The following is a 27053-nucleotide window of genomic DNA, read 5'->3' as shown; positions in this document are numbered from 1 at the left end:
CTAGAGAAGAACTGTCACAGCGCTACTGCCTAGGCCAACAGCTACTAGAATGTTAATTGCAGGAGCTATTGTTGTTTAGTCACTAGGTCGTGTCCGACTCTTTGCAACCCCATGGACCGTAACCCACCAGGCTCCTCTGTCCATGGATTTCTCCAGGCAAGAATACTGGAGTGGGTTGCCATTTCCTTCTCGAGGCGATCTTTCTGACCCAGGGATTGAACCTGGGGCTCCCACATTGGCAGATGGAGTCTTTACTGCTGAGCCACTGGGGAAGCCCTAATCGCAGGAGACAAGACAAAAAGTGTTCTCCTGACTCTCTGCTGTGCTCCTGGTGCAGCTCAGGGCCCAGCAGCTCGCAGGCGCTCCGAAATTACTTGTAAGGTATCTGTTGGGTTGGGTTAAAACATTTGTCTGAAGTTTTCTGAAGGATGGAACAGAAAAACCTGAGTGAACTTTTTGGCCGACCTAATACTGTGTCCGAAGTCCTTACACGCCAGACAGATATCAAGTCCAGGAGGCTTACGGAGAGAGTGAGTGGAGCTTGAGCAGGAAAATGGGGGAGGAGAGAGCTTTAAAGTCCAGTGTGTGCCCCAGTGAGTGGTGGGGGGCGAGGGGCTGGGGAACAGTGAACGAGACTTGGACGTCAGAGCCTCCTTGGAGGCTTTTGAGCAGGTGGTCCAGAACCAAGTGTCTGGCACCGGAGTGCCAGGAGAGGGGCAGCCCAGGCCGCAGTGGCCAGGCCCGCCCCTTGTTTCTGGAAGAACTAGCCACACAAGGGACCCGGGAAGCAGGATTTAATGGAACTTGGTGGGGCCAAACGGTATGCTAAAAATGTATCTATGAATGAGTTGCAATTTCTGGGCACCCATGTATTTGGCTATAAATACACATTACATGTGTAATTTCAAGAGACCAAGAATTATCAGCTGCGAAGCCCAAGGGCAGCAGCCCACGCCAGCCCCTGTAGTTTGCTGTCTCAGGCCCTGCCCTCTGCAAACCGCCAAGAACTGTTATTTGGGGGGAAATGAGGGGCCCTGTGGCGAGAAGACAGCATCTGCGGATGGAGGGAGGAGCAGAGGGGCCTGGGTGCCCCGAGGGGAGGCTGGCGAGTGGGAATCAGAGGGCGGCCCTGGTGTGCCCGGTGCCCTCACGCTGGTGAGGGGCTCTTAGGAGCCCCTCCGAGCAGGTGATTGCCCTGTCACTGCCCATCACTTTCCACGGCAGTTTCTTCTTCCGAGTTCTTATTTTAAAAACATGGTACACGTGGAGGGTGAGGAAGTTCTGCTTCTCACAGCATAGTGCTAGAAAGTCCCTGGGATTGTTTTGGGGTCCACGTCATCAAAGCTGTTTTCATAGTAACACCCAGATATTATTTGCCTTTTTCACCCATTCTCTCCAAGTGCAAAACCCAGTGAACCAGTGTTTTCCAAGTAACCATTGCACGAAGCTACCAAATCACGCAAGAGTAAATGAGCCAGAGTGCAAGACAGACCGGAAGACGGGAAGGTCAGAGTATGTATGTTCACCACACAGCTCAGGTCCCACACTGCAGTTGATCTTTAAGAAACTGCTGGTCAGGCTGCCCTGGTGGCTCAGTGGTAAATAATCCGCTTGCCAATGCAGGAGATACGGGTTCAATCTCTGGTCTGAGAAGATCCCACAGGCCGCAGAGCAAGTACTGCTCAACAAGTCTTAGCGTTTTGTCAAAGAGGAATATCCACAATAATCTGGAGAGGCTCTTAAAATCTCCTCCCTTTACCAACTCCCCATCCAGGTGAGGCTGTATTTTCTTCTAGTCTTCAATGAAAATATTTTACTATATATAAAATAAGCAATGAGGATTTACTGAATAGCACTGGGACCTACGTTCAGTATCTTGAAATAATTTATGATAGAAAATAATCTACTATATATATATATATGTAACAGTCACTTTGAGCACCTGAAATTAGTACCATATTGTAAATCAACTATATTTCAATTAAAAAAAAAAAAAAACACTTTTAACAATAAATTGGATGCAGAAGCAGATAGAGAATCTGGCTGTTAATACAAAAATTTTTTGAAATTAGATTTATGAAAAACAACTTATTTATGCTAACATATAGCAAGTTTATTATTATTTTTCAGTTAACTAGTATACATTTCAATTTTGCCTCAATTTTAATTTTGTACGTGATAAATATCAGTAGGTTGAACCACGTAACAGAAGCCCCTTAGGGCCCTCAGTCACTTTGAAATTGTGAAAAGACCCTGAGACCAAACCATTTGAGAACAGCTGTGCAAGGCAAAGCCCCTGCAAGCTGGGGGCCGGATATGAGCCCAGCACCCAGCTCTGTTCCTCTGTTTTCCCCTTCAGTCCCTCAGGGATCCTGCGAGGTTGGTGTGATTATCTTCACACCCATTTTACAGATGTGGAAGCTGAGGCACTGAATGTCTGAATACCTGGCATAAGCTTTGCAGTACAGAGGTGGTTTTGCTGGCAGCGCTGGCCAGCGGGGAGGTCCCAGACCGAAGTCCCCGCTCCCCAGGCAGGGAGGAAGGCAGACGCCCAGGAGAGAGCCTGTTATCGCAGGCCGGGTCTGCGTCCTCACATTACCGTCAGATGTGTCACGTGTTCTTCAGGGTGGCATGGGGCCTGGCCAACTGCGAGCACACAGCCTCACCCTGCCTCCTCTCCAGAGGCCCAGGAAGGAGGGCTCACGTCTGCCAAGTGGCAGCGAGGGACTTGAGAAATCAAGTGCTTTTCATTAAAAACAGCATTTCCTGGTCAGGCATACCCAGCCTTTGCAGCCAGGAAGTTTCTTCTTTCTCAACAGCTCATGAGGTGCCATTTGAGCAGGGACTTTGGGTTTTTTTGGTGGGTGTTTTGGTTTATTTGTTTTTTCCCAAGTTTGAATAATCAGGAATAAAGCTGCTGTAATAATTTGTATACAGGTTTTTGAGTGAACATGGTTTCATTTCCCTTGGATAAATACAGGGAAGACAGTGCTGCTGGTTACTGAGCAGTGATTTGTGTACGGCAGTTTCCTGGCAGCTCAGATGATAGAGAGTTCGCCTGCAGTGTGGGAGACCCGGGTTCGATCACTGGGTGATCAGTGACTACCCACTCCAGTATTCTTGCCCAGAGAACTCCAGGGACAGAGGCGGGCTACAGTCCATGGGGTCGCAGAGTTGGACCCAACTGAGCAACTAACACTTCCACTTTTCATGAACATTGTATAGATACAAATGTATTATTAAACGGACTTAGTATAGCACAGAAACACAGTTACGATGTTTTGGAAGCTAACTTTGCAATTCTTTAAGCCCGCTAACTTCTCAAGATTAAAATTTCACATTAAAACCTTAGTCCTTTCTTTGCTGCAAAAGGTATTCAGTTCAGTTCAGTCGCTCAGTTATGTCCGACTCTTTGCAACCCCATGAATCGCAGCACGCCAGGCCTCCCTGTCCATCACCATCTCCCGGAGTTCAATCACACTCACGTCCATCGAGTAGGTGATGCCATCCAGCCATCTCATCCTCTGTTGTCCCCTTCTCCTCCTGCCCCCAATCCCTCCCAGCATCAGAGTCTTTTCCAATGAGTCAACTCTTCTCATGAGGTGGCCAAAGTACTGGAGTTTCAGCTTTAGCATCATTCCTTCCAAAGAAATCCCAGGGCTGATCTCCTTTAGAATGGACTGGTTGGATCTCCTTGCAGTCCAAGGGACTTGAAAAAGTCTTCTCCAACACCACAGTTCAAAAGCATCAATTCTTCAGTGCTCAGCTTTCTTCACAGTCCAACTCTCACATCCATACATGACTACTGGAAAAACCATAGCCTTGACTAGATGGACCTTTGTAGGCAATGTAATGTCTCTGCTTTTCAATATGCTATCTAGGTTGGGCATAACTTTTCTTCCAAGAAGTAAGCGTCTTTTAATTTCATGGCTGCAATCACCATCTGCAGTGATTTTGGAGCCCAAAAAAATAAAGTCTGACACTGTTTCTACTGTTTCCCCATCTATTTCCCATGAAGTGATGGGACCAGATGCCATGATCTTCGTTATCTGAATGTTGAGCTTTAAGCCAACTTTTTCACTCTCCTCTTTCACTTTCATGAAGAGGCTTTATAGTTCCTCTTCACTTTCTGCCATAAGGGTGGTATCATCTGCATATCTGAGGTTATTGATATTTCTCCCGGCAATCTTGATTCCAGCTTGAAAAAGGTATTAGGTTGGCCCAAAAGTTCATTAGGGTTTTTCTTTTATTTCTTTTTTATTTTTTAATTGGAGGATAATTGCTTTACAATGTTGTGTTGGTTTCTGCCACAAAGCAACCCAAATCAGTCACAATTATACACACGCACGCACTCTTGAGCCTCCCTTACCTCTCCCGTTCCACCCATCTAGGTCATCACAGCGTGCCATACTGGGTGCCCTGTGTGAACAGGGACTCTGGAGCAAAACAGCTCTGAGTACTGAGGACATGTGCACATTTCTTACCTTCTCTGAGCCTCAGTTTTCCCATCTGTGTAATGGGGACAATGATGGCCTCGAAGAGGTGCCATAGGAATACAGTGAAAGAAGGCTTGTACAGGGCTTGGGAGAAACACTCGCTCACAGCAGGGTTAAAAAAAAAAAAAAAGTGACCTGGGTCTGGCGTAGCATCCGGCAGGTTCTTGGGGTTGTGAGGCGAAGACTCTCCTCACTGTTCTCACCAGCAGTACCTACTGTCAACTGGCTTTCTTGCTCAGCCTACTGAGACAGTCTGTGCAAACCCAGCAGGTGTGTGTGTACTACGGGTCTGTGTGTGTGACTAGGTAGTCGATTTTTAACAGATATAAGAGGCAGCCTCCTATTCACAGCACGTCTCATTTTAGCAGAGAAAGCCAGTTGCTTATTGTGTGTGTGTGTGTATATATATAATATAGTCCTGTAGTACTCCACTGTATGAATGAACCACCGTTTCTTTAACTGAGCCTCTCACCCATAAACATCGAGGCATTTGCAATCTTTTGCTTGTAGCCAAAAGGCAACAGAGGGCAGGAGTCCTGGGTGTGGAGAGGCTGGGCAGAGGGCACGTGCTTCTGTCCTTTTGAAACATCTTGCCAAAGCGCTGTCTAGCCACACACCTCTGCCCTCCGCCCTCCCCATGGGAGGGGACACCCAGAGCTGTGTCCTGGGCTTTGACGCTTGAGGCACCTTCCCATTCTGGTTCGACACTGCCAGCCTGGACTAGAAGGAGCTTCTGGAACACCGGGAGAAAGCAGCTCATGACCTGTAAGTGGCTGGTGCTTGACTATTTTTTTTCCCCTCTTCTGACTTTTTCTGTATGTTCATTTTCCTCCCAGGCTGTCACTCCAGGTGGCTTGCTGAAAGTGATATCTAGGCCAGAGTGCTCTTAATGGCTCCATCTGTGGGCCGCTGCAGATCTTTCAGGGGGCCAGACAGGAAGAGAGACAGCCTCCCTCCCCATCCCCAGCCCCCGCACCACCTCTGTTTGCCAAGGGCCCAACCAGTCCTGCTGCCGAAGGAGGAACCCAGGACCGGGTGGCGATGTTTGCTTTGCGCAGGGGCTGTTCTCTGCTCCCAGCTTTGTTTCTCCGCTCTGTCTCGCTCTGGATAATTGAAAGGAAACAAGCGAATTCAACAGATGGGCGAACCTGAGCGCCGAGCTCTTTGTCCCCTCTGAGAGCCGGGATGTCCATTTCATTGGCCCTGCTCCTGTTTGCAGCAACAGCTGGGCTTGCAGACCCCCAGTCTCGGGGCCAGAGATGGTCCAGGAGGCCCCAGCGAGCTGAGGAGCAGCAGGACGCAGCAGTGGAGCCGAGGTGGCAGAGTCTCCCTGCCCCACTGAATTTGGAGGCATCTGAGCCATCCCTGTCTAAGCTGAAAGAAGCCTCTTTGTTGCCAGGTTGCTTTCATGAAGCAGGGTAAACAGAGCTGCTAGGACAATCTGACATCAAACGTCTGTAATAATTCTCCAAAGATTTTTATCTCAAAGTGAAAGTTGCTCAGTCACGTCTGACTCTTTGTGACCCCATGGACTATACAGTCAATGGAATACGCCAGGCCAGAATACAGGAGTGGGTGGCCTTTCCCTTCTCCAGGGGATCTTCCCAACCTAGGGATCGAACTCAGGTCTCCTGCATTGGAGCTGGATTCTTTACCAGCTGAGCCACCAGGGAAGCCCAAGAATACTGGAGTGGGTTGCCTATCCCTTCTCCAGAGGATCTTCCTGACCCAGGAATCCAACCGGGGTCTCCTGCATTGCGGGAGGATTCTTTACTAACTGAGCTATCAGGGAAGCCCTCAAGAGAGTAGCATAATTCACAGTTCAGGGCAAGCAAAGGCAGTGGGGAAGGGGGCTTCCCTGGTTTCTCAGACGTAAAGAATCTGCCCGCAATGCAAGAAACTTGGGTTCGATCCCTGGTTTGGGAAGATCCCCTGGAGAAGGGAATGGCTACCCGCTCCAGTATTCTTGCCTGGGAAATCTTGTGCACAGAGGAACCTGGTGAGCTACAATCCATGGGGTCGCAAAAGAGCCGGACGTGACTGAGCAACCAAGCACACCACAGCACAAAGACGTTGTTGGATACAAATTCAAAACTATGGATGAATGAATTAGTCAGGGTGGTTCTATACTGCGCAGACATTAAAAATTACAGCCAGGCAGAGAGACTGCGCAGGTTCATCCCAGTGTTTGCACGCAGGAGGCCCCAGTCAGTCTGTGTTCAGTGGTGAATGGAGCGTGCCAACTATGTGAATGGGTAAAAACAATGTAATATAGTGTTCCGTAACTGCAACAGTGTAAAATGTTTGGGGATAAAGGCTGAAAATAAGAAGCCAAAGTGAAAATAGTTACTCTTTTCAGTATTTCTCAACCTTAATCACTTCCCCTACAAACCTTTTTGGACCTTTTATTCCTAATTGCATTCCACCCAGCCCTTCCCCTGCGTCAATTTTAATACCAGGTATACTATACGGATATACTTAACCTTCCCTGGTGGCTCAGATGGTAAAGAATCTGTCTGCAACGCAGGAGAGTTTGATCCCTGGGTCGGGAAGATCCCCTGGAGGAGGGCATGCAACCCACTCCAGCATTCTTGCCTGGAGAATCTCATGGGCAGAGCAGCCTGGAGGGCTGCAGTCCATGGGGTCGCAGAGAGTTGGACTCGACCTAGCGGCTCACACTGTATGTCTGTGCTTCGTACCTGAAACACACAAGAGTTTTTTCAGTCCTCCAAGAGCCAGTGGCTGCCTCCGTAGGACAGCGTTCCAGCCCACCACCTCCTGACTGCCTCACCCCCATGAGAACGTCTGTGTCTGTGTCGGGGCTGTGATTCCCGGGGATCTTCATCTTTTGTACTTTGCCTCTTCTTTTGTGTTGTCTTTTCAGTAATAATGGCTGAGATCTGGGGTGTGCCTGTGGGCCCGTCTCACTTGGTTCGTGGAGCTCACACCCAGCGGAGGGGATCTTGGGCAGAAGCAGGGGCGCCGACCCTCCGTGGCTGCATCTGCTGGGCTGGACGTGTGGCAGTTATTTCAGGGCGTCATTCCACATCTTGCCCAGTGGCCCAGCCTGTAAAAAGCACTCGGCACAGAGCCTGGTACACAGTCGGTGCTCATCACGTGGTTTAGTAGTAGTAGTAGTACCGTTGTAATCCCCATTTGTCTCTGAGCTGCCATTTTCTTATTTGTAAATTACAGAACTGAGAGGCCGTGTGGTAGGATCCCACCTCTGATGCTCTTCTAGGTGAGTGAAGCCACGTAACTGCATGTGCTAAGTCATTTGGGTCGTGTCTGGCTCTTCACGACCCCATGAACTGTAGCCCACCAGGCTCCTCTGTCCATGGGATTCTCCAGGCAAGAATACTGGAGTGGGTTGCTATTTCTTCCTCCAGAGCATGCTCTCAACCTTGGAGTCGAACTCATGTCTCTCTAAGTTTCCTGCATTGGCAGGTAGATTCTTTCACCACTAGCGCCACCTGGGAAGCCTAGTTTTGGCCAGTGAGATGGGGGCAGAAGTGATGTGTGTCCTCCTAAGCCAAATACCAGTGCCGCACTTGCCAGAGCTTTCTCTCTCTTCCCAGTGGCATGGTGACTGGTGATAATGGTGTCGTTTGGGATGCCGGGAGTGACAGTGATGAGAAGAGCACTCTCCACCCCTCGCCCCCACCACCAGCTAGCCCACAGAGCACATCGCATGAGCAAGGAATATCTCTCCCCCCAGCGCCACTGAGACTCGGGGGTGTTGGTTGTTGCAGCCCAGCCCAGCCCATCTTGATTAAAACCGAGTCATCACCTTGTCAGGCTTGGCTATGAGGATGAAATCTTCCATGTAAGATGCCCAGCACAGTGTGGGTACATGGTAGTCAGGCACTCCATCTGGCTCCCTTCCCAACCAGATTCCCCGCTGATTGTTTGCAACAGGTGTTGCTTCATCTTTCAGCAGCCTTTCACAGGCCTTGACCCCTTACCTCCTGTCCTCTGCCTCTTCTGGGAAGAAAGCCTGTTGCCTGGGAAATGCCAGGGCAGCGTGCCACCCAAACCCTTCCTCCAGGGGCAGCCCACCCACCCCAGTGGAGCTGGTGTCCATCCACACAGCATCTATCAACTCAGAATAATAGCCCTGACAACCAGAGACCGTGTCCGTCTGGGCCTGGCTATATCAATCATGAGAGCTCAGTGGCTGCACTTCAAGTGTGCATAACAATCGTGTGCATCAAGTGAAAAGGCCGGAGCACATGGAGAGGGCCCTGAGGTGTCTGCCCGCTCCTCTGGGACCCCCTTTCCCTTCCTGACTTTGGGTGTGGGTGGACAGGGTCACTACCCGCCTGGGAGTGTGTGTGAGTGTGTGCACGTGTGTGCGACCCTTTAGCGGCGGCACTGCTGCTCACGACCTCAGGACGGCAGGTGGGTACCTGGCTGCCCCACAGGGTGCCTCATCAGAGGGTGTGGAAGGGTTGGGCTTCTGTCTGTGGATGTGACCTCAGGGGTGGCCTCCGCCCCTCTCTCTGGGTTGCTGTTTGACACAGGACATTCTATGCTACCCGAAGAGAAGCCCCACTTACTGCCGGGCTGTGTATGAGGCAGACAGCCTCACCACTTGGCTGAGCCTCACTGTGTTCTAGAACCGCCCCCACAGCCAGCCCAGTGCCCTGCAGGAGGGCCAGGGCTTGTGATGAGGCCAGGATGGGGTGAGGCCGCGGGGCGGGGCGGAGCAGCACCCAGCAGACGCTATAACCACGCGAGACCAGGAGGCATGCCTTACACAATTCCCAGGACTTCCCTGCAGATTTGAAACCTTCACAATCCCAAGCTGAAAAACAAGATCAAAATAAATAAATGCACAGTGGAAAACATCAACAGTTTTAAAACTGTTGCAGGTATGTCCAACTTTTTAACAGATGTATAGTTTTTGTTTTGGTTCTCTTTTTTCAAAGAAAGGGCCATTGAAAAGTAGAAGTATCTAGGGAAAGGCCCCATTGACAGTTCACTTGTATCTAGGATCTGTGGCTCTGCTTCCGTTGCAGCGATCTTACTGATTTTACTTTCAATTAGCAGTGAGATCTGCCTGCTTCATGAGGTGCTTAGTTTGTTTTCCACTTGAAACCTGAACAGACGGCTGCCCCTGCACCCCAAGAGCTCCCCGAGGTGCGTGTGTCCTTCAGGTGTGGGCAGAGCGGGGACCTGGGCTGCAGCATCACGGGGTGTCCTCTTGGAAGCCCCCTCCCGGGACCTTGGCTGCAGCATGCGGCCCTGCATGGGTGTGTTATCTGATAGCGTTGGAATCCTTCGTTATCACAGTTCTAGAAGTAACCCAGACCCAGCAGGCTTGAAGAAAACCTTCAGAGTTTTTCCTGACTACAAAAATACTGCATACTTGTTAAGGAAAAAAAAAAAAATCAACTTAAAAATGAACAGAGTGGACAGTGAAAAAGCCCTTTATTCAGAAGTGAAGGCTGAGGCTGGAGCAAGTCTTCTGAGTTTATTCCTTGACAGTGGTAATGGCAGCAGTAATAAAACAGCCGACTGGGTGAGAGGGTGAGGGCGCGGCCATCCCGATGCTTGTCTCCTGTAATTCTCCCAACAAACCTATGAAGCCGCAGCTGCTTTCATCGTTACTTTTGTGGCTGAGAAAAACAGGCCCAGAGAGGTGAACTCACTTTCCCAGGCTCGCACAGGAAGGGCTGGGCTGTCTCCAGGGGCCCTGTTCCTGTGCGGGAGATCCGGCTCCAGACTGCATGCTGCCCCTCCCCTCTCCGGGCTGGGGTCCGCTTCTTACAGCTGGCACGTCCGCGGCGAATCCTTCACGCGCACGTGTGGCTCCAGGGCTCGGAAGTCCCTGGCCCTGTGTGATGGTGTCCCTGCCCATCCCTGGCCTTGCTCTTCCCTGTAGGGCTGGTGGTTTCTGCCCGGCATCTGCACCTACCGCTTCTCCACCTGAAGCCTCCCTTCCCTGCCAGGTGGGGAGGGGTCAGTGATCCAGGACAGAGCTGGGCCTCCCAAAGAGTGACCTCCAAAATGCAGTTCTGGTCTCCTCCGGTGCCTTTTTCTCTGAGAGTGGCACTGGAATCTTTGGAGAGCTTGGCAAGTTTTCTTCCTGGCTCCGTGCATCCTGGCTCTGTGCATCACTCAAGTTTAAGCCCACGCGTCCCCTCTTCAGAGGGGCCTGAAAGAACCCACCGTCATCGTCTTGCCTGGTGGCCCACCACCTTTTATTTTCTTCATAGAACTTCAAGGACGTGAAAGTGCCCTGTTCCCTGGTTTGTGTGCTCACTGATGCCAGGTCTTGTCTGCCCCATTCCCTACTGCCAACCCCAGAGTGCAGCCCTGCTCGGGCAGGAACCTGTCTCCCTGCCTGGCACGTGGGAGTTGTTCAGAAAGTTTGTGGAGAATGAGCGGGTGAGAACATTACCTGCAGCCCCTCAGCTGGGCCCTGGGCTTTTCCAGCTCCCTCTGGCCTGGAAGGATGGAGTTGACACACTCATTCAGAAAATCGCTGACTCCTGGCTTGGGGTGGAAGGTGGGGAAGGGTGAGTGATCCAGGACAGAGCTGGGCTTCCCAAAGAGTGACCTCCAAAATGCAGCTCTGGTCTCCTCCAGTGCCTTTTTCTCTGAGAGTGGCACTGGAATCTTTGGAGAGCTTGGCAAGTTTTCTTCTGAATGTTTTGCCCCTTGGCTTGCTTCCTTGTTTATTTGGGTAACTTTCCAAAGAGCAGGGAAGGGATGAGCTGGACCCCTTATTATTTGGTGCCTTTTTTTTGGAGGAGGGGGCAATTTTAAAACATTTATTTTTATATATTTTTTATTTTATTGGAGTATAGTTGATTTATAATGTCAGTTTAAGGGGTACAGCAGGATGCTTAAATTAGACATACACATATATTCATTCTTTTTTATTGTGTGAGGTGATGTCTCATTGTAGTTTTGATTTGCATTTGTCTAATAATAATAAGCTATGTTGAGCATCTTTGCATGTGCTTGTTGGCCATCTGTATGTCTTTTTTGGATCCTCTGCTGATTTTTTGATTGAGTTGTTTGTTTTTCGGATGCAGAGCAGCAGGAGCTGTTTGTATATTTTGGAGATTAATTCCTTGTTGGTCACATTGTTTGCAAGTATTTTCTCCCATTCTGTGGGTTGTCTTTTCATTTTGTTTATGGTTTCCTTTGCTGTGCGGAAGCATTTAAGTTTAATTAGATCCCACTTGTTTATTTTTGTCCTTATTTTCATTAGGAGGTGGGCCCAAAAAGATATCGCTGTGATTTATGTCAAAGAGTGTTCTGCCTCTGTTATCCTCTAAGAGTTTTATAGTGTCTGGCCTTACGTTTAGGTCTTTGATCCATTTTGAGTTTATTTTTGTGTATGGCATTAAATAATGTTCTGATTTCATTCTTTTACATGTAGCTGTCCAGTTTTCCCAGCATCACTTACTGAACAGACTGTCCTTTCTCCATTGTTATTCCTGCCTCCTTGGTCATAGATCAACTGAGCACAGGTACCGGGGTTCATGTTTGAGTTTTCTATCCTGTTCCATTGATCTAGTCAGGTTTTGTGCCAGCACCATACTGTTTTGATGACAATAGCTTCGTAGTATAGTCTGAGGTCAGGGAGTCTTATTCCTTCAACTCTGTTTTTCTTTCTTAGGAATGCTTTGGCTGTTAGGGTCCTTTGTGTCTCCATACAAACTTAAGAATTTTTGTTCTAGTTCTGTGAAAAATACTCTTGGGAATTTGCTAGGGATTGTGTTGGGTCTGTAGATTGCCTTTGGTGGTGGACTCATTTGTCCTATCTTGGTGTCATCTTTGATTTCTTTCATCAGCGTCTTCTCATTTTCAGTCTACAGATCTCTTGTCTCCTTGTGTAGGTTTATCCCTTGGTATTTTATTCTTTCTGATACAGTGGTCAATGGGATTGTTTCCTTAATTTCTCTTTTTGATCTTTTGTTGCTGCTGCTGCTAAGTCGCTTCAGTCGTGTCCAACTCTGTGCGACCCCGTAGATGGCAGCCCACCAGGCTCCCCGTCCCTGGGATTCTCCAGGCAAGAACACTGGAGTGGGTTGCCATTTCCTTCTCCAATGCATGAAAGTGAAAAGTGAAAGTGAAGTCGCTCAGTCGTGTCCGACTCTTAGCGACCCCATGGACTGCAGCCCACCAGGCTCCTCCGTCCATGGGATTTTCCAGGCAAGAACACTGGAGTGGGGTGCCAAGTATATAGAAATGCACCAGATTTCTTTGTGTTAATTCCATATCCTGCAGCTCTATCAGATTCACTGATGAGCTTTAGTGGTTTTCTGGTAGCATCTTAAGGGTCTTCTGTGTATAGTAGTATCGTGTCATCTGCAAACAGTCACAGTTTTACTTCTTTTCCAATTTGGATTCCTTTTATTTCTTTTTGTTTCTCTGATTGGTGTGGCTAGGACTTCCAAAACCCCATTGAATAAAAGTGGTGAGAATGGACATCCCTGACTTGTTCCTGATCTTCGAGGGAATGCTTTCAGTTTTTCCCCATCGAGAATGATGTCAGATGTGGGTTTGTCATATATGGCCTATATTATGTCAAGGTATATTTTCTTTGTAACCACTTTCTGCAGAGTCTTTACCATAAGTGGGTGTTGAATTTTGTCAAAACCTTTCTCTGCATCTACTGAGATGATCATGTGGTATTTATTCTTCGGTCTGTTAATGTGGTATATAACACTCGAGTGTGATGGCATTTGTTAATGTGGCGTATAATATTGAAGAATCCTTGTATCCCTGGGATAAATCCCGTTTGATGGTGGTGTATGATCTTTTTAATGTATTGTTGGATTCAGTTTGCTAGTATTTTGTTGAGTATTTTTGTGTCTGTGTTCATTGTCCATGGAATTCTCCAGGCACGAATACTGGAGTGGGTAGCCATTCCCTTCTCCAGGGGATCTTCCCAACCCAAGGATTGAACCTGAGTCTCCTGCGCTGCAGGCTATGCATTACCATCTGAGTCACCAGGGAAGCCCCTCATCAGTGATACTGGCCTGCAATTTTCTTTTGGCGGTGGGGTGGGGGGTGATGTCTTTGTCTGCGTTGGTATCAGGGTGATGGTGGCTTTGTAAAGTGAGCTTGGGATCTGGTCCTTCCTCTGCAGTGTTTTGAACAAGTTTCAGAAGGGTAGGTATTAACTCTTCTCTAAATACTTGATAGAATCACCTGTGAAACCACCTGGTCCTGGACTTTTCTTTGTTGGAAGTTTTTAAATCATGGTTTCAATATTAGTACTTGTAATGGCCTATTCATATTTTCAATTTCTTCCTGGTTCAGTCTTGGAAGTGTGTATCTTTCTAAGAATTTTTCCATTTCTTCTAGGTTGTCCATTTTACTGGCATATAAATGTAGTAGTCTCTCATGATCTTTTGTATTTCTGTGACGTTCATTTTAAGTTCTCCTTTTTCATTTCTGTTTTCATTGATTTGAGCCCTCTCCCTTGTTTTCTTGATGAGTTTGACTAAAATTTATCAATTTATTTATCAATTGTTTATATTTTCAAAGAACCAGGTTTTACTTTTATTGATTTGTTTTCTATTTTCTTATCTATTTCTTTTATTTCTGTTCTTTATCATTTCTGGGCCTTTGAGCTACGATCAAATGTATTTCTTTCTGCTCTGATCTTTATGATTTCTTTTTTTCTAACTTTGGGTCTTTTTGTTCTTTTCTGGTCACCTTGGGTATTTGGATTTTTTTGTTCTTTCTCTAGTTGCTTTGCATATAAGGGTAGGTTATTTGAGATTTTTCTTGTTTCCTCAGGTAAGACTGTACAACTGTAAACTTCCCTCATAGAACTGCTTTTGCTGCATCCCATAGGTTTTGGATTATCATATTTGTGATATACTAATCTCAAGGTATCTTTTGATTTCCTCTTTGACTTCTGTGATCCACTGATGGTTTAGTAACATATTGTTAAGCCTCCAGGTTTTGTGTTTTTTATAGTTTTTTGCCTCTGTAATTGAATTCTAATCTCACAGCATTGTGGCTGGACAAGATGCACGATGATATGATTTCGGTTTTCTTCCAGTTTACCGAGGCTTGACTTGTGACCTAAGATGTGACTCTGTGTTGGAGAATGTATGATGTGCAGTTGAGAAGAGAGGGTGTTCTGCTTTCTGGATGCAGTGTTCTATAAACACCACTTCGGTCCATCTGGTCTAATGTGTCATTTAAGGCCTGTGTTTCCCTGTTGATTTTCTGTCTAGGTGTCTGTCCAGAGAAGCCCCTCACTCTTACTGTGTCACTGTCAAGTTCTTCTTTTATGGCTGTTCGTGTTTGCCTTGTGTATTGAGGAGCTCCTATGTAGGGTGCTGTTACAGCTGTTACGTCTTCTTGAATTGATCCCTCCATCATTGTGTAGTGACCTTCCTTGTCTCTTGTAGTCTGTTTTGTCTGATACGAGTATCGCAGCCCCAGCTTTCTTTCGATTTCCATTTGCGTGGAGTCCCTTTTCCCATCCCCTCACTTTGTGTTTGTCCCTAGATCTGAAGTGTGTCCCTTGTAGACAGCACACAGGCAGGTCTTGTTTTTGTATCCATTCAGCCAGCCGATGTCTTTCGGTTGGAGCATTTAATCTGTTTACATCTAAGCTAATTATTGATATGCATGTTCTTCTTGCCATTTTAATTGTTTTGTTTTTGTAGGTCTTATTTCTTCTCTTCTTTTGTAGTCTTTTGATTTGATGTCTGTCTTTAGTGTTGTATTTGGATTGCTTTTTCTTCATTGCGTGTGTATTTACTGCAGATTTTTGGTTTGTGGCTCCTGGGGGGTTTTGCTTTTGCAGGTTTGGTATTTATGTGCCAGTCTGTTTTCGGTTGCTGGCCTCTTTTTTCCAGTGCATTTCCAGTATCCTGCATTTGTATTTTCATCTGCTCACAATTGCTGGCTTTGATACTATGTTTAATGTGTAATGTTTAATGTACTTCGTTTGCCTTCGTGTTTGCCTTTACTGATGGGTTTTCCCATTTGTAACAGTCTTGACTCTACTGTACTTGGGCCTCCTCTTTTCGACGTAGAGAGGTTCCTTTAGGATTTAAGGCTGGTTTGGCGGTGCTGAATTCTCTTAGCTTTTGCTTGTCTGTAAAGCTTTTGATTTCTCCATCAAATCTGAATGATGAACCTTGCTGGATAGAGTATTTTTGGTTGTAGGTTGTAGTATTTTTTTTCCTTTCATCACTTTAAATATATTGTGCTACTCCCTTCTGGCTTGCAGAGTTTCTTCTGAAAAACCAACTGTTACCTTATGGGGATTCCCTTATACATTATTTGTTACTTTTCTCTTGGGCTTTTGGTAATTTTTCCTTGTCTTTAATTTTTTTCAGTTTGATTAATATATGTCTCATTCTTTTCCTCTTGGGGTTTATTTTGTGTGAGACTCTGTGCTTGGACTTGAGCGTTTCCTTTCTTGTGTTGGGGAAGTTTTCAGCTCTTATGTCTTCAGATATTTTCTCAGGTCTGTTCGTTTCCTTTTGGGACCCCTGCAGTGCCATTGCTGGTGTGTTTAATGTTGTCCCAGAGGTCTCTGAGACTCTCCTCATTTCTTTTCATTCTTTTTTCTTTATTCTGTTACACTGCAGTGATTTCCAACACTGTCTTTCAGCTCAATCATTTGTTCTTCTGCCTCAGTTATTCTGCTATTAATTCTTTCTAGTGTATTTTTTTTAAGTTAAAAAAATTTTTTAATTTAAAAAATTTTTGGTACAGCATTCTATTACAGAGGTACATTTTGTGGTCCTTTCTGCTTTTAATCTTTAAAGATTTTTTTATTTATTGTTATTTTTATACAATTTTTAAAGGTTACTTTCCATTTACAGCTGGTCCTGGGGCTTGTTCAGGCTTCCTGGTGGGAAGGCCTGGTGTCTGCGCACTGTACGTGGAGCTGGGTCTTGTCCCTGTGGTGGGCAGGGCTGTGTCCAGTGGTGTGTTTCGAGGTGATGTGAGCTCAGGACCGCTTAGGCAGCCTGTCTGTCAATGTGTGGGGCTGTGTTCACACGCTGCTGTTTGGCCTGTGGTGATCTGGCGCTGGTGCCTGCAGGTTACTGGGTAAGACCGGGTCTTGATGCCAAAATGGCAGCCTCTGGGAGAGCTAACGCGGATCAGTATTCTCCTGGGCCTCTGCCACAGTGTCCTGTTGGGCAGTCAGCCACAGCCGACCCTTGCCTTCCCAGGAGGCCCTTCAGGACTCAGGTCAGCCCAACCCCGGCTCCTCTGGAGCTTTGGGCCGGGTCTCAGTGTACCCTGTACGCCCTCCCAGAGTGGAGTCTCTGTTTCTCCTGTCCTGTGGATCTCCTGTACTGCAGCCCCACCGGCCTTCAAAGCCAAGTGCTCTGAGGGCTCTTCATCCCGATGCCAGACCCTCAGGCTGGGGAGCCGACCAGGTGCTCAGGACCCTCTGGTAGGAGAACCTCTGTGATGTAATTACTTCCCAACCTGTGGGTTGCTCACGTGGAGGCTGCAGGATCTGATGGTGTCATGAAAGCACCCCTCCTGCCATCTCGTGGCGACTTCTTTGTCTTTGAATGTAAAATGTCTTTTTTTTTTTGGTAGGTTCCTGTCTTTTTCTGCTGATGGTCGTTCAGCAGTTCATTGTGATTTTGAGGTTTTTGTGAGAGGAGGTGAGCTTGAGTCCTGCTCTGCCATCTTTTCCAGTCGAGAGCCTTCCTTCACTGAATGCTTGCTGTCTCTCCTGCCCGTGCTGGCCGTTCCCCCCTTGACATGGGTGTGCAGCTGCAGAGGCCCCTGTGCACTGTTGGGATGGCGTGGGCACTGCTTGGCGTCTGTTTGCAGGTCTCGTAGTGGCAGCTTGTGTCCATGCCACTCCTGGGACAGCGGGAGCAGGGTTTGGAGCCTGCTCATGGGTCTCCTTGGGAATTCCCTGGTAGCTCAGTTGGTAAAGAATCTGCTTGCAGTGCAGGACACCCAGGTGTGGAAGATCCCCTGGAGAAGGCAGTGGCACCCCACTCCAGTATCCTTGCCTAGAGAATCCCATGGGCGGAGGAGCCTGGTGGGCTATAGTCTGTGGGGTCACAAGAGTCGGACAAGACTTAGCAACTAAACCACCACCACCACATGGGTCTCCTGGGGCAGCTGCCGTCTGTGTACTCCTAGGACAGCAGGCACAGCGCTTGGCGCCTGCTTGCGGGTCTTAGAGCAGCAACTCGCTCCCACCCCCAGAGCTCCTGCAGGTGGCGTCCTGTTGCCTAGGAGCAGTCACAGGGAGGGATGCCCTTATGATGGTCTGGCCCTCTCCTGGGATACCCCCTAGAAATGGTGCCTTACCTCTCTGGCGGGCCCTCGCTGCTCCCGAGCATACCCTCAGTTGCCACACTCCAGCCTCTCCACGCAGCCAGCCCCTGTCCTCTTCTGACTGAAACCTGAGCCAGCACCCGGCCACCCCCCCGCACCAGCAGATGAGTGCCTCAGGCGGGGGAGCTCTGGGCAGTGGTGCCCACCTCCCATGCAGGTTACTGTCTGCAGTGCCTTCTGCAAGCCAGGTGCCATGCTCTCCTCCTCCTCGGCACTGAAGCTCCCCCTCCAACTAGTCTGGTCTCCCCGCCAGTGAGAGGACTCCCCAGCTTGCAGGGACTTTTCCTCCTCCACAGCTCCAACCCTGGGGCACAGGCCCTGTTCCTGTTCCTTTCTTTGTCCCTGGGTCCTGTGTGGTTACACGGAGGTTTTCTTTCCCGTTGAGGAGTCTGGCCTTACGGCGGCATTCGGTAGGTGTTCTGCGTGAGTCACTCTGCTTGCAGATGTATTATTAGTGTTTGGCGGGAGGAGGTGAGCGCCCCGTCCTGGTCACCTGCCGTTGGTCCCGTGCCTTTTGTGTGGTGCATTTTAACCACTTCCCTGCAGGGAAAGCCTGTGGTCACAGGAGCGGAGCTGTTGTAGGAGCTGGATCGATACCTCTTAGTGGGATGATATATTGCTCGTCAGAAGCCTGGCAGTGTTGTGCAGGTAATTGATGTGCCTTGTATCCATCAAAGCCCAGGGTGATGCTTAGGTCATCAGAATAATCCTGAGATGCCTACAGCTCGAGAGGGTCTGACTTACTGGGGCCTCCGAAGGCAGGGGGCCATGGAGACAGGCTTCCAAGAGCCAGGACAGACCTGACTTGGCAAACATACTGTTGTTCCCCCCCGCCCCACCCCTTCTTAAAATCTTTAGTTTTGAGACAGGACAGAAGTCTTACAGGTACTCATGGAGAAGCAACACATGATCACAGTTGAAAGCAAAGACAGTCCAGTTGGAAAGTTTTTATACCTGTCAGCTAATGCTGAAGCTGAAGCTCTGAGCATGGCACGCTGCAGGGCTCAGAGGAATGGTGCTTAATATTCTTCCCCTTTTTCCTCTCCCTCTCCCAACAGAATCCACGCCAGCCTCCTCATAGTCCTCCTCAAGGGCAGCCATGTCCTCATGGGCCCCAGAAAACACTCCTTCCTCTGTGCCTTCACCCACGTGGCAGTGACCAGAGGCACGCTGGGCATCCCTCAGGTCAAATGTGTGGTCCAGGCCGCAGCGATGGCCATGGTGTTGCTCAGCAGGCACCCAGCTCGCTGGACTTGGCCCACACTTTCGGCGCTCACCCCTCCCGCCGCTGGGAACCTCCTGTCTCACACTGGCTCTGGGTCCTCCAGCCCCAGCACAGGGCTGTGTGTGTCACTGGTACCAGTCACTGGTAATCATCTCGTGAAACCCATTCTTGGTGAATGGGGTGGCCTCCCCTGGTGGTGGGAGGGGTGGCAGGACTTCCCCCGCTGAGACCCCCTGGCAAGGCCAGCATCCTGTCCCCCAGTCCCACTGAGTCCTGCACTCACTGGGACTCCTGGCGGCCCGGGACGGGAAGGAAGGGGCAGAGGGCCTCAGGTCGGTGGTCACCAAGCCCCCGCGCTCCTCCTGTGCACAGCTCCCATCTGGGGCTGCACTCCCGGCCTGTGTTCAGCCTCTCGGCGGCCCCGGGGATGGATGCCATGTCACCCCACGGCTGAGTCAGCACCGCAGACTAGCGTCTCCAGGCCCCTCCTGGTTTTGGGACCTGTCACCATGGCTGGGCAGGTGCTGGGACCCCAGGGATGTGCGGCTTTGGCCAGCCCTGGATCCCATGGATCCCATGTCTAAACAGCCTGGAGCGGGAAGAGAGTGGTTCCTGAGAACAGGTGGGTGTCAGGGTAAGCAGGAGGGGGTGCCTTGCTGGCTCAAGGGTCTCCCACTCGGATCCATTGTCACAGTCGGCCTGGCAGCATTCATAGCTGCCTCAGCCTGCATCTTCTCCGGAGCATGGCCGTGCGAGCACTGCAGCGGATGCTAGCAGGGAGAGCCTCGTGCTCCGTGTGCAGCTCGTCTTGGTCATCCAGTCCGGCTGAGCCTCCACTCTGTGCCAGGTCCCATCGGTTAGCACCACACACAGTCCTTGCCTCAGGGGCCGGAGATACAGAAGGCAGATAAGCCTGTGATTGTAAGTTGTGACAAGTGCTGTAAGTGGGGGAGGTGTGGGGAGGAGAGAGAGCAAGCCTTTCAGGGACAGCGAGGTGGACGGCAGAGCATTCCAGGCAGAAGAGCAGCTCATGCAAAGGTCCTGAGGCCAGGGACACGTCCAGCACAGCTGGAGGGGCAGCTCTTTGGGAAATAGCAGGATGTGAGGACCCAGAGGCCACGGTGGGGACCTGGGATTTTACTGAGACTGCTGAGATGTCCTAGAGCTGGGTGTGGTGTGATCCAGGTGGTGCTTTTTAAAGGATAACTGTGGTCTCTGGGTAGATTCAGACCCGAGCAAAAGCAGAGGCTGGGGTGGGGGTTCTGTGAGTCGGGGGTGGTGGGGAGGGTCAGACAGGGATTCGTGTAGGAGGTAAGGCCACAGGGCTTGTATGAACTGGTGTGGGGGGCGGGGGTGGGATTTGAGCACGAGGGAGTGTGTTGGTGCTGTTTCGCAGGTTTGGGGGAACACTGAGAACTTCCCCAGACATGTCACAGTGGAGGGAACAATTCGGCTTCTGGGGATCTTGTAGCTGTGAGGCAGGGAGCCCAGGGTCGGGTACGCAGCCCTGGGGGACCCCTGGCTCCCAAGCCTGACCTCCCACACTGCTGGCCAGAGCTGAAGGGCAGCCCTGGGTACCTGTGGGCCTGGGTGAACACTGTGGTCCCCTCCATGTGTCTGAGCCTCAGTATTCCTGTCTGTAAATTGGGGCCAGTGGGCCTCTCGCTCCCTGGAATCCTGGGGCTTCGGGGCTGTTGCTAAAAGGCTGGCTCAGGTCCCGGCATCTCCTGAGAGGACGTGGGGCAGACAGGGAGGCGGCTGGCCTGGTAGGCAGCCTGCTCCGCCGCCGTCTGGGGGCTGGAGCCCACTGGGTGTATCTGTGCATCTCAGGATCTTGGCCTGGGAGGGGGTTGGCATCAGCGGGCAGGCATCCTCAGCTGAGTGGGACAGAAGTCAACTCTGGGCCCTGGCCACCCACTCAGCACTGCCCTCGGAGAGGTCACCTGACCTCATTCTCCGGGCACACGTGGCTACTCTGTCGGGGTTTGCCGTGCTTTGGGGCACTTTCTCATCTTGGAGTCCTGCTCTGTCCTGCCCCTAAAGCCCCGCCCCCCCACCAGGGTGTCTCCACCTGGATCCCTCCAGGGCGGTCCTGTGCACAGCACCCCAGGATGGAGGCGGGCCTAGCCCAACCCCACAGCCCCCTGCCCGGCCACCCCAGCGTGGACCAGGGTCTGGGACAGAGGGAGGCGGGCCGCACGGGGCCAGAAAGCCTGAGAGGGCCTTCGCCCAGCGGCTTAGAGTGTGTGTGTGTCCACGTGTCACCACGTGGGGAGAGCAGGGCTGTCCACTCTCTGGCTGGCCCTGGGGCTGGGCCCTGTGTGCAGCAGCCTCCAAGCCCCCCGCCCCCACTCCCCGCAGGAGCAGGTACTGGTGACATCCTGGTCACACGGCTGGCATTCCACCCCGGCGCTGTCTGTAAAGTGAGTCCAGGAGGAGCTGCGCACCCACAGCATTCCAGACCACACTCCAGTGGGGCTCAGAAGCAGCCTGGCTTCCTGGCTGGGCGGGGCGCCGGGCAGAGGTGTTCAGGGACTCGGAGCAGGTGGGGCTGTGGGACAGCAGGAACTGAGGTCAAGCCTCGCCATCAGGGCCCTGAATCAGAGGCCTTGGAGCCAGTCCCCCAGGCGCCCCCAGATCAGAGGCCACGTCCCTCTAAAGGCCCCGGCACGCAGGGGCATGGTGGATGGCATCACCCAGTTGCACGCGTGTGTGTGCTCAGTCGTGTCCAATGCTGTGCAACCCTGCAGACTGTAGCTCTCCAGGCTCCTCTGACCATGGGATTCTCCAGACAAGAGTACTGGAGTGGGTTGCCATTTCCTCCTCCAGGGGATCTTCCCGAGCCAGGGATTGAACTCAGGTCTTCTGCGTCTCCTGCATTGCCAGGCGGATTCTTGACCACTGAGCCACCTGGGAAGCCCCAGTGGACGGCCATATTTGGGAAAGTGTCCGATGATTGAGGGGCAGTAGCAGGAATGAGGATTAAGCAGTCACACAAGGTGCGGGGACCGTGCTGTGCGGTCTGGGATCAAGGGTGGGCAGTTCAGACCTGGTTGGGGGTTGCTGCTGCTGAGCTTGTGAGGCCAGGTCAGCACAGCCTGTCGTCTCTGACGCCCGGTCCCAGGGCCAGGCTTAGAGGTCAAGCTCTGTAAATAATTGCCAACAAGTGAGGGGCTCTCAGGAGGCCTGAACAGGGCAGGGGCTTTGTCTTACAAAAGAGGAGACTGAGTTGCAGAGAGAGTGGTGCCCTGGGTGGGTGGTAGCTTGGGGACCACTGTGTATAGTCTGGGCGTGGGGTCCTGCATTTTCCCACTCCTGCAGACTGCACACGGACAAGTATACCCCTGAGCCTGAGCTCTTCACCTGAGCCCTGTGGGCCACAGTGGCTGGTTTGCGCAGCCGTGTTCCTGGCGGGCCACTGGCCCATGGTCTGCCTGGAGCTCGGGGGCCAGAGCAGCGAGGCCAGGCCCAGCCCCGGTGTCTTCCCTGCCCAGCCAGGGAGCTGGGGCCTTGCCCGGGCAGCTCTCATCACGTCCCTGTGGCTTCCCTGGTTCTTTGCCAGGAGAGGAGGGAGCAAGGGAGACAGCCGTGCACTTGGACTCTAACTGGCAGTCCACCGAAGCTGGAGCACCGCCTTCCTTTATCAGGTCGTCGTTGTTCAGTTGCTCAGTCGTGTTCGACTCTTTGTAGCCCCATGAACTACACGCCAGGCTTCCCTGTGCTTCACCAGCTCCTGGAGTTTGCTCAGACTCACGTCCATCAGGTCTGTGATGCCATCCAGCCATCTCATCTTCTGTCGCCCCCTTGTCCTCCTGCCCTCAATCTTTCCTAGCATCAGGGTCTTTTCCAGTGAGTCAGCTTTACAATTCAAGTGGCCAAAGTATTGGAGCTTCAGCATCGGTCCTTCCAATGAATATTCAGGGTTGATTTCCTTTAGGATTGACTTGATTGATCTCCTTGCTGTCCAAGGGACTCTCAAGAGTCTTCGCCAACACCACACCAGTTCGAAAGCATCAGTTCTTCGATGCTCAGACTTCTTTATGGTCCAACTTTCACATGCGTACATGACTACTAGAAAAACCATAGCTTTGACTATACGGACCTTTGTTGGCAAAGTGATATCTCTGCTTTTTGATACGCTGTAGGTTTGTCACTGCTTTTCTTCCAAGGAGCAGCGTCTTTTAATCTCATGGCTGCAGTCACCATCTGCAGTGATTTTGGAGCCCAAAAAAATAAAGTCACAGGTCATTGCTTCAGTACAAGAGTGACCTGGAGTGAGGAGGGGTCGGGGGTTGTTACACGTTTTTCTGGCCTTGTTACCAGCTGGAAGCACAGACTTCTGGGGTCAGGATGCTGAATGCAGTTTGCTTTTGGCCACTTCAAGGCCTAGGGTTTTGCCTGCTTGTTGGCTGAGCCTCGTTTCCACAGCACCATAGTGGGCTCTGGGGTCGTGTCATTGACCAGACTTTATTAATTAAAGTGCTTTGGAATCCCTGCATTCGAGCCCATGTCTGCTCCGGGGACCAGTGCCCTGAGCCCCATGTTCCTGGCCCAGCAGAGATGGGCAGACCGGGGCATGTGGGGTGCTCGCTGCGGCCCAGGAACCCAGAGTTGCCTGTCGGGACCAGGGAGACTCCACCGGCTGCAGGTGTTCTGGCTGTGGTGGTTGAGGCAGACCCGGGTTGCTTCAGTGTCCTGCTGTCACCCAGGGCTTTGTCTCGACTTCCCGCTGGGATTCAGAATGGAGCAGGTGTCCAGGGAGTGAGCCACAGGCCAGCTGGCCTCGTCGCAGCTGGGTCCAGAGGCCTCTAGAGAGCCCTGGATCTGCAGAGCATGTCTACGCCGAGCACTTGGGCTGACAGTGGTCCATGGCGTGCTTTCCAACGGCAAGGGCGGTGAGTGTGGCCGCGGCCGCGTGCAGCCCGGCTCCGGACAGGGCCCCGCGGGGAGCAGAGCGGGGCATGAGGCTCTGCCTGGGCTCTGTGGCTCCTCGGGGATGTTTTGCAAAAGCCCCCCCGCACGAATCTGAGTCTCCTTGGCCAACGGGGTGGCTGCTGGGCTGGAACTGGACAGCCCACGTGGGAATCCTGGCTGTGGGAGTCAGGCAGCCAGGGTGCCTCTCTGAGCCTTGGCTTCCCTGGCTGCAGAATGGGGCCATGCAGCAGCATCTCTGAGCCAAGGAATGTATCCAGAGCACATGCTGCTTAGCACTGCCCTGCTGTCCTCTTTTTTATTCAAATTTATTTATTTTTGGCTGTGCTGGGTCTTTGTTGCTGCACAGGCTTTTCTCTGGTTGCAGCAAGCAGGAGCTCCTCTCCAGTTGTAGTGTACGGGCTTCTCATTGCGGGGGCTTCTCTTGGTGCAGAGCACAGGCTCTGGCGCCCATCACCAGTAGTGGCGGCACGTGGGCTCAGTAGTTGAGGCTCCCAGGCTCTGGAGCACAGGCTTAGTAGTTGTGGTGCACGGGCTTAGTTGCTCCCCAGCATGTGAGGTCTTCCGGGTTCAGGGATCCAACCCATGTCTCCTGCATTGGCAGGGGGATTCTTTACCACTGAGCCACCAGGGACGCGAGCCCACCTGCTGTCTTCTTAACCGGGCCGGGGACACCGTGGCATGTTCTTGCAACCATGGGAGATGACTGTAGGCCAAAGTCACCTGGGCAGGCTCCTATTCAGAGATGAACCTCGGGTTTTACCACTGGAGTCATCCTTTGGCCGTCAGATTGAGGGGCGGGGCTTGGTCTGGGTGTGGCAGAGCTGAGCAGGGGTGGAGGGGGCCGGCCGGCTGGGTTTGGGGGATGCTGCGGGAGGCCCCAGGCCTGGCCCCTCTCACCTGTGGCCTCATCCCTCCCCCTCCCCACCGCCCAGCAGGTCGGCTCAGCATGTCGGTCAGCGTCCACGAGACCCGCAAGTCGCGGAGCAGCACGGGCTCCATGAACATCACGCTGTTCCACAAGGCCTCGCACCCCGATTGCGTGCTGGCGCACCTCAACACGCTGCGCAAGCACCGTATGTTCACCGACGTGACGCTCTGGGCCGGCGACCGCGCCTTCCCCTGCCACCGCGCGGTGCTGGCCGCCTCCAGCCGCTACTTCGAGGCCATGTTCAGCCATGGCCTGCGGGAGAGCCACGATGACACGGTCAACTTCCAAGACAACCTGCACCCTGAGGTGCTGGAGCTGCTGCTGGACTTCGCCTACTCGTCGCGCATCGTCATCAATGAGGAGAACGCCGAGTCGCTGCTGGAGGCGGGTGACATGCTGCAGTTCCACGACGTGCGGGATGCGGCCGCCGAGTTCCTGGAGAAGAACCTGTTCCCGTCCAACTGCCTGGGCATGATGCTGCTCTCGGACGCCCACCAGTGCCGCCGGCTCTACGAGTTCTCCTGGCGCATGTGCCTGGTGCACTTCGAGGCCGTGCGCCAGAGCGACGACTTCAACAGCCTCTCCAAGGACACCCTGCTGGACCTCGTCTCCAGCGACGAGCTGGAGGCGGAGGACGAGCGCGTGGTCTTCGAGGCCGTGCTGCAGTGGGTCCGGCACGACCTGGAGCAGCGCAAGGCCCACCTGCCGGAGCTCCTCCGCGGCGTGCGGCTGGCCCTGCTGCCCTCCGACTGTCTGAAGGAGGCCGCGTCCGGCGACGCCCTGCTCATGGCGGATGAACGCACGCGGCTGCTGGTGGATGAGGCGCTGCGCTGCAAGACCCGGATCCTGCAGAACGACGGCGTGGTCACCAGCCCATGCGCCCGGCCGCGCCGGGCCGGCCACACGCTGCTCATCCTCGGGGGCCAGACCTTCATGTGCGACAAGATCTACCAGGTGGACCACAAGGCCAAGGAGATCATCCCGAAGGCGGACCTGCCCAGCCCCCGCAAGGAGTTCAGCGCCTCGGCCATCGGCTGCAAGGTCTACGTCACGGGGGGCCGGGGCTCTGAGAACGGGGTCTCCAAGGACGTGTGGGTGTACAACACCGTCCACGAGGAGTGGTCCAAGGCGGCGCCCATGCTGATCGCCCGCTTCGGCCACGGCTCCGCCGAGCTGGAGAACTGCCTCTACGTGGTCGGGGGCCACACGTCGCTGGCCGGCGTTTTCCCGGCCTCGCCGTCGGTCTCGCTGAAGCAGGTGGAGAAGTATGACCCCGGGGCGAACAAGTGGACCATGGTGGCCCCGCTGAGGGATGGCGTCAGCAACGCTGCGGTGGTGAGCGCCAAGCTGAAGCTCTTCGTGTTCGGGGGCACCAGCATCCACCGGGACATGGTGTCCAAGGTCCAGTGCTATGACCCGTCGGAAAACCGGTGGAGCATCAAGGCCGAGTGTCCGCAGCCCTGGCGGTACACCGCGGCCGCCGTGCTGGGCAGCCAGATCTTCATCATGGGCGGCGACACAGAATTCACGGCCGCCTCGGCCTACCGCTTCGACTGCGAGAGCAACCAGTGGACGCGGATTGGGGACATGACCGCCAAGCGCATGTCCTGCCACGCGCTGGCATCAGGCAACAAGCTCTACGTGGTGGGGGGCTACTTCGGCACCCAGCGGTGTAAGACCCTGGACTGCTACGACCCCACCTCGGACACGTGGAATTGCGTCACCACCGTGCCCTACTCGCTCATCCCCACGGCCTTCGTCAGCACCTGGAAGCACCTGCCCGCCTGAGGTGCGGAGCCAGCCAGGTGAGCCCCACTCCCCGCCCGAACCCACTCGGGGCAAAGGCTGCATCTTCCGGGGAGGCTGGGTCAGTCAGGAAGCAGGTGACTGGGGGGCCTCTGGGACCCCTTTTTTCTACTCTGGAGCCAGAACCTAGCCCCCGCCCCTTAATGACAGTTAATCTTGAGCAAAGCGTGTAACCCTTTTGCCAGATGGGGGCAACCGTCTTAGACTGGTTCCTGGGGTCTGGCTGTAGATCAGTCATCGGGGGTCTGTGGACACATAATATGTGGCGTCTAGGCTAACTTTTGAACTCTGGGGGCACAGTCTCCATGCAAGGGCACCCTCAGAGAACGGGGCTTCCAAGGACGTGTGG

The 27053-nt window shown here is 52.3% G+C and overlaps 1 protein-coding gene across 7 annotated transcripts in view; it reads left to right on the top strand.

Annotated features, from left to right (window-relative positions):
• The window catches only part of KLHL25 (kelch like family member 25), a 51170-nt gene that overhangs the window by 10867 nt on the left and 13250 nt on the right, over window positions 1-27053 (top strand). The window contains exons 1-3 of one of the 7 annotated variants that reach the window (XM_061394339.1): window positions 5065-5261; window positions 7692-7737; window positions 24903-26703. In XM_061394339.1, coding sequence (XP_061250323.1) covers window positions 24917-26686 — 1770 coding nt within the window. In that variant the 5' untranslated portion in view covers window positions 5065-5261; window positions 7692-7737; window positions 24903-24916 and the 3' untranslated portion in view covers window positions 26687-26703. Of the gene's footprint in view, window positions 1-5064; window positions 5262-7371; window positions 7738-24902; window positions 26704-27053 lie in introns of those variants that run through there. The other 6 variants (XM_061394335.1, XM_061394337.1, XM_061394340.1 and 3 more) reach the window with 6 other exon arrangements.

The sequence above is a fragment of the Bos javanicus genome, chromosome 21, assembly GCF_032452875.1.
Source record: "Bos javanicus breed banteng chromosome 21, ARS-OSU_banteng_1.0, whole genome shotgun sequence".
In the NCBI taxonomy this organism is placed as follows: domain Eukaryota; kingdom Metazoa; phylum Chordata; class Mammalia; order Artiodactyla; family Bovidae; genus Bos; species Bos javanicus.
Note: the sequence above shows the minus strand (reverse complement) of the source record. Positions and strands in the feature narration are given on the sequence as shown.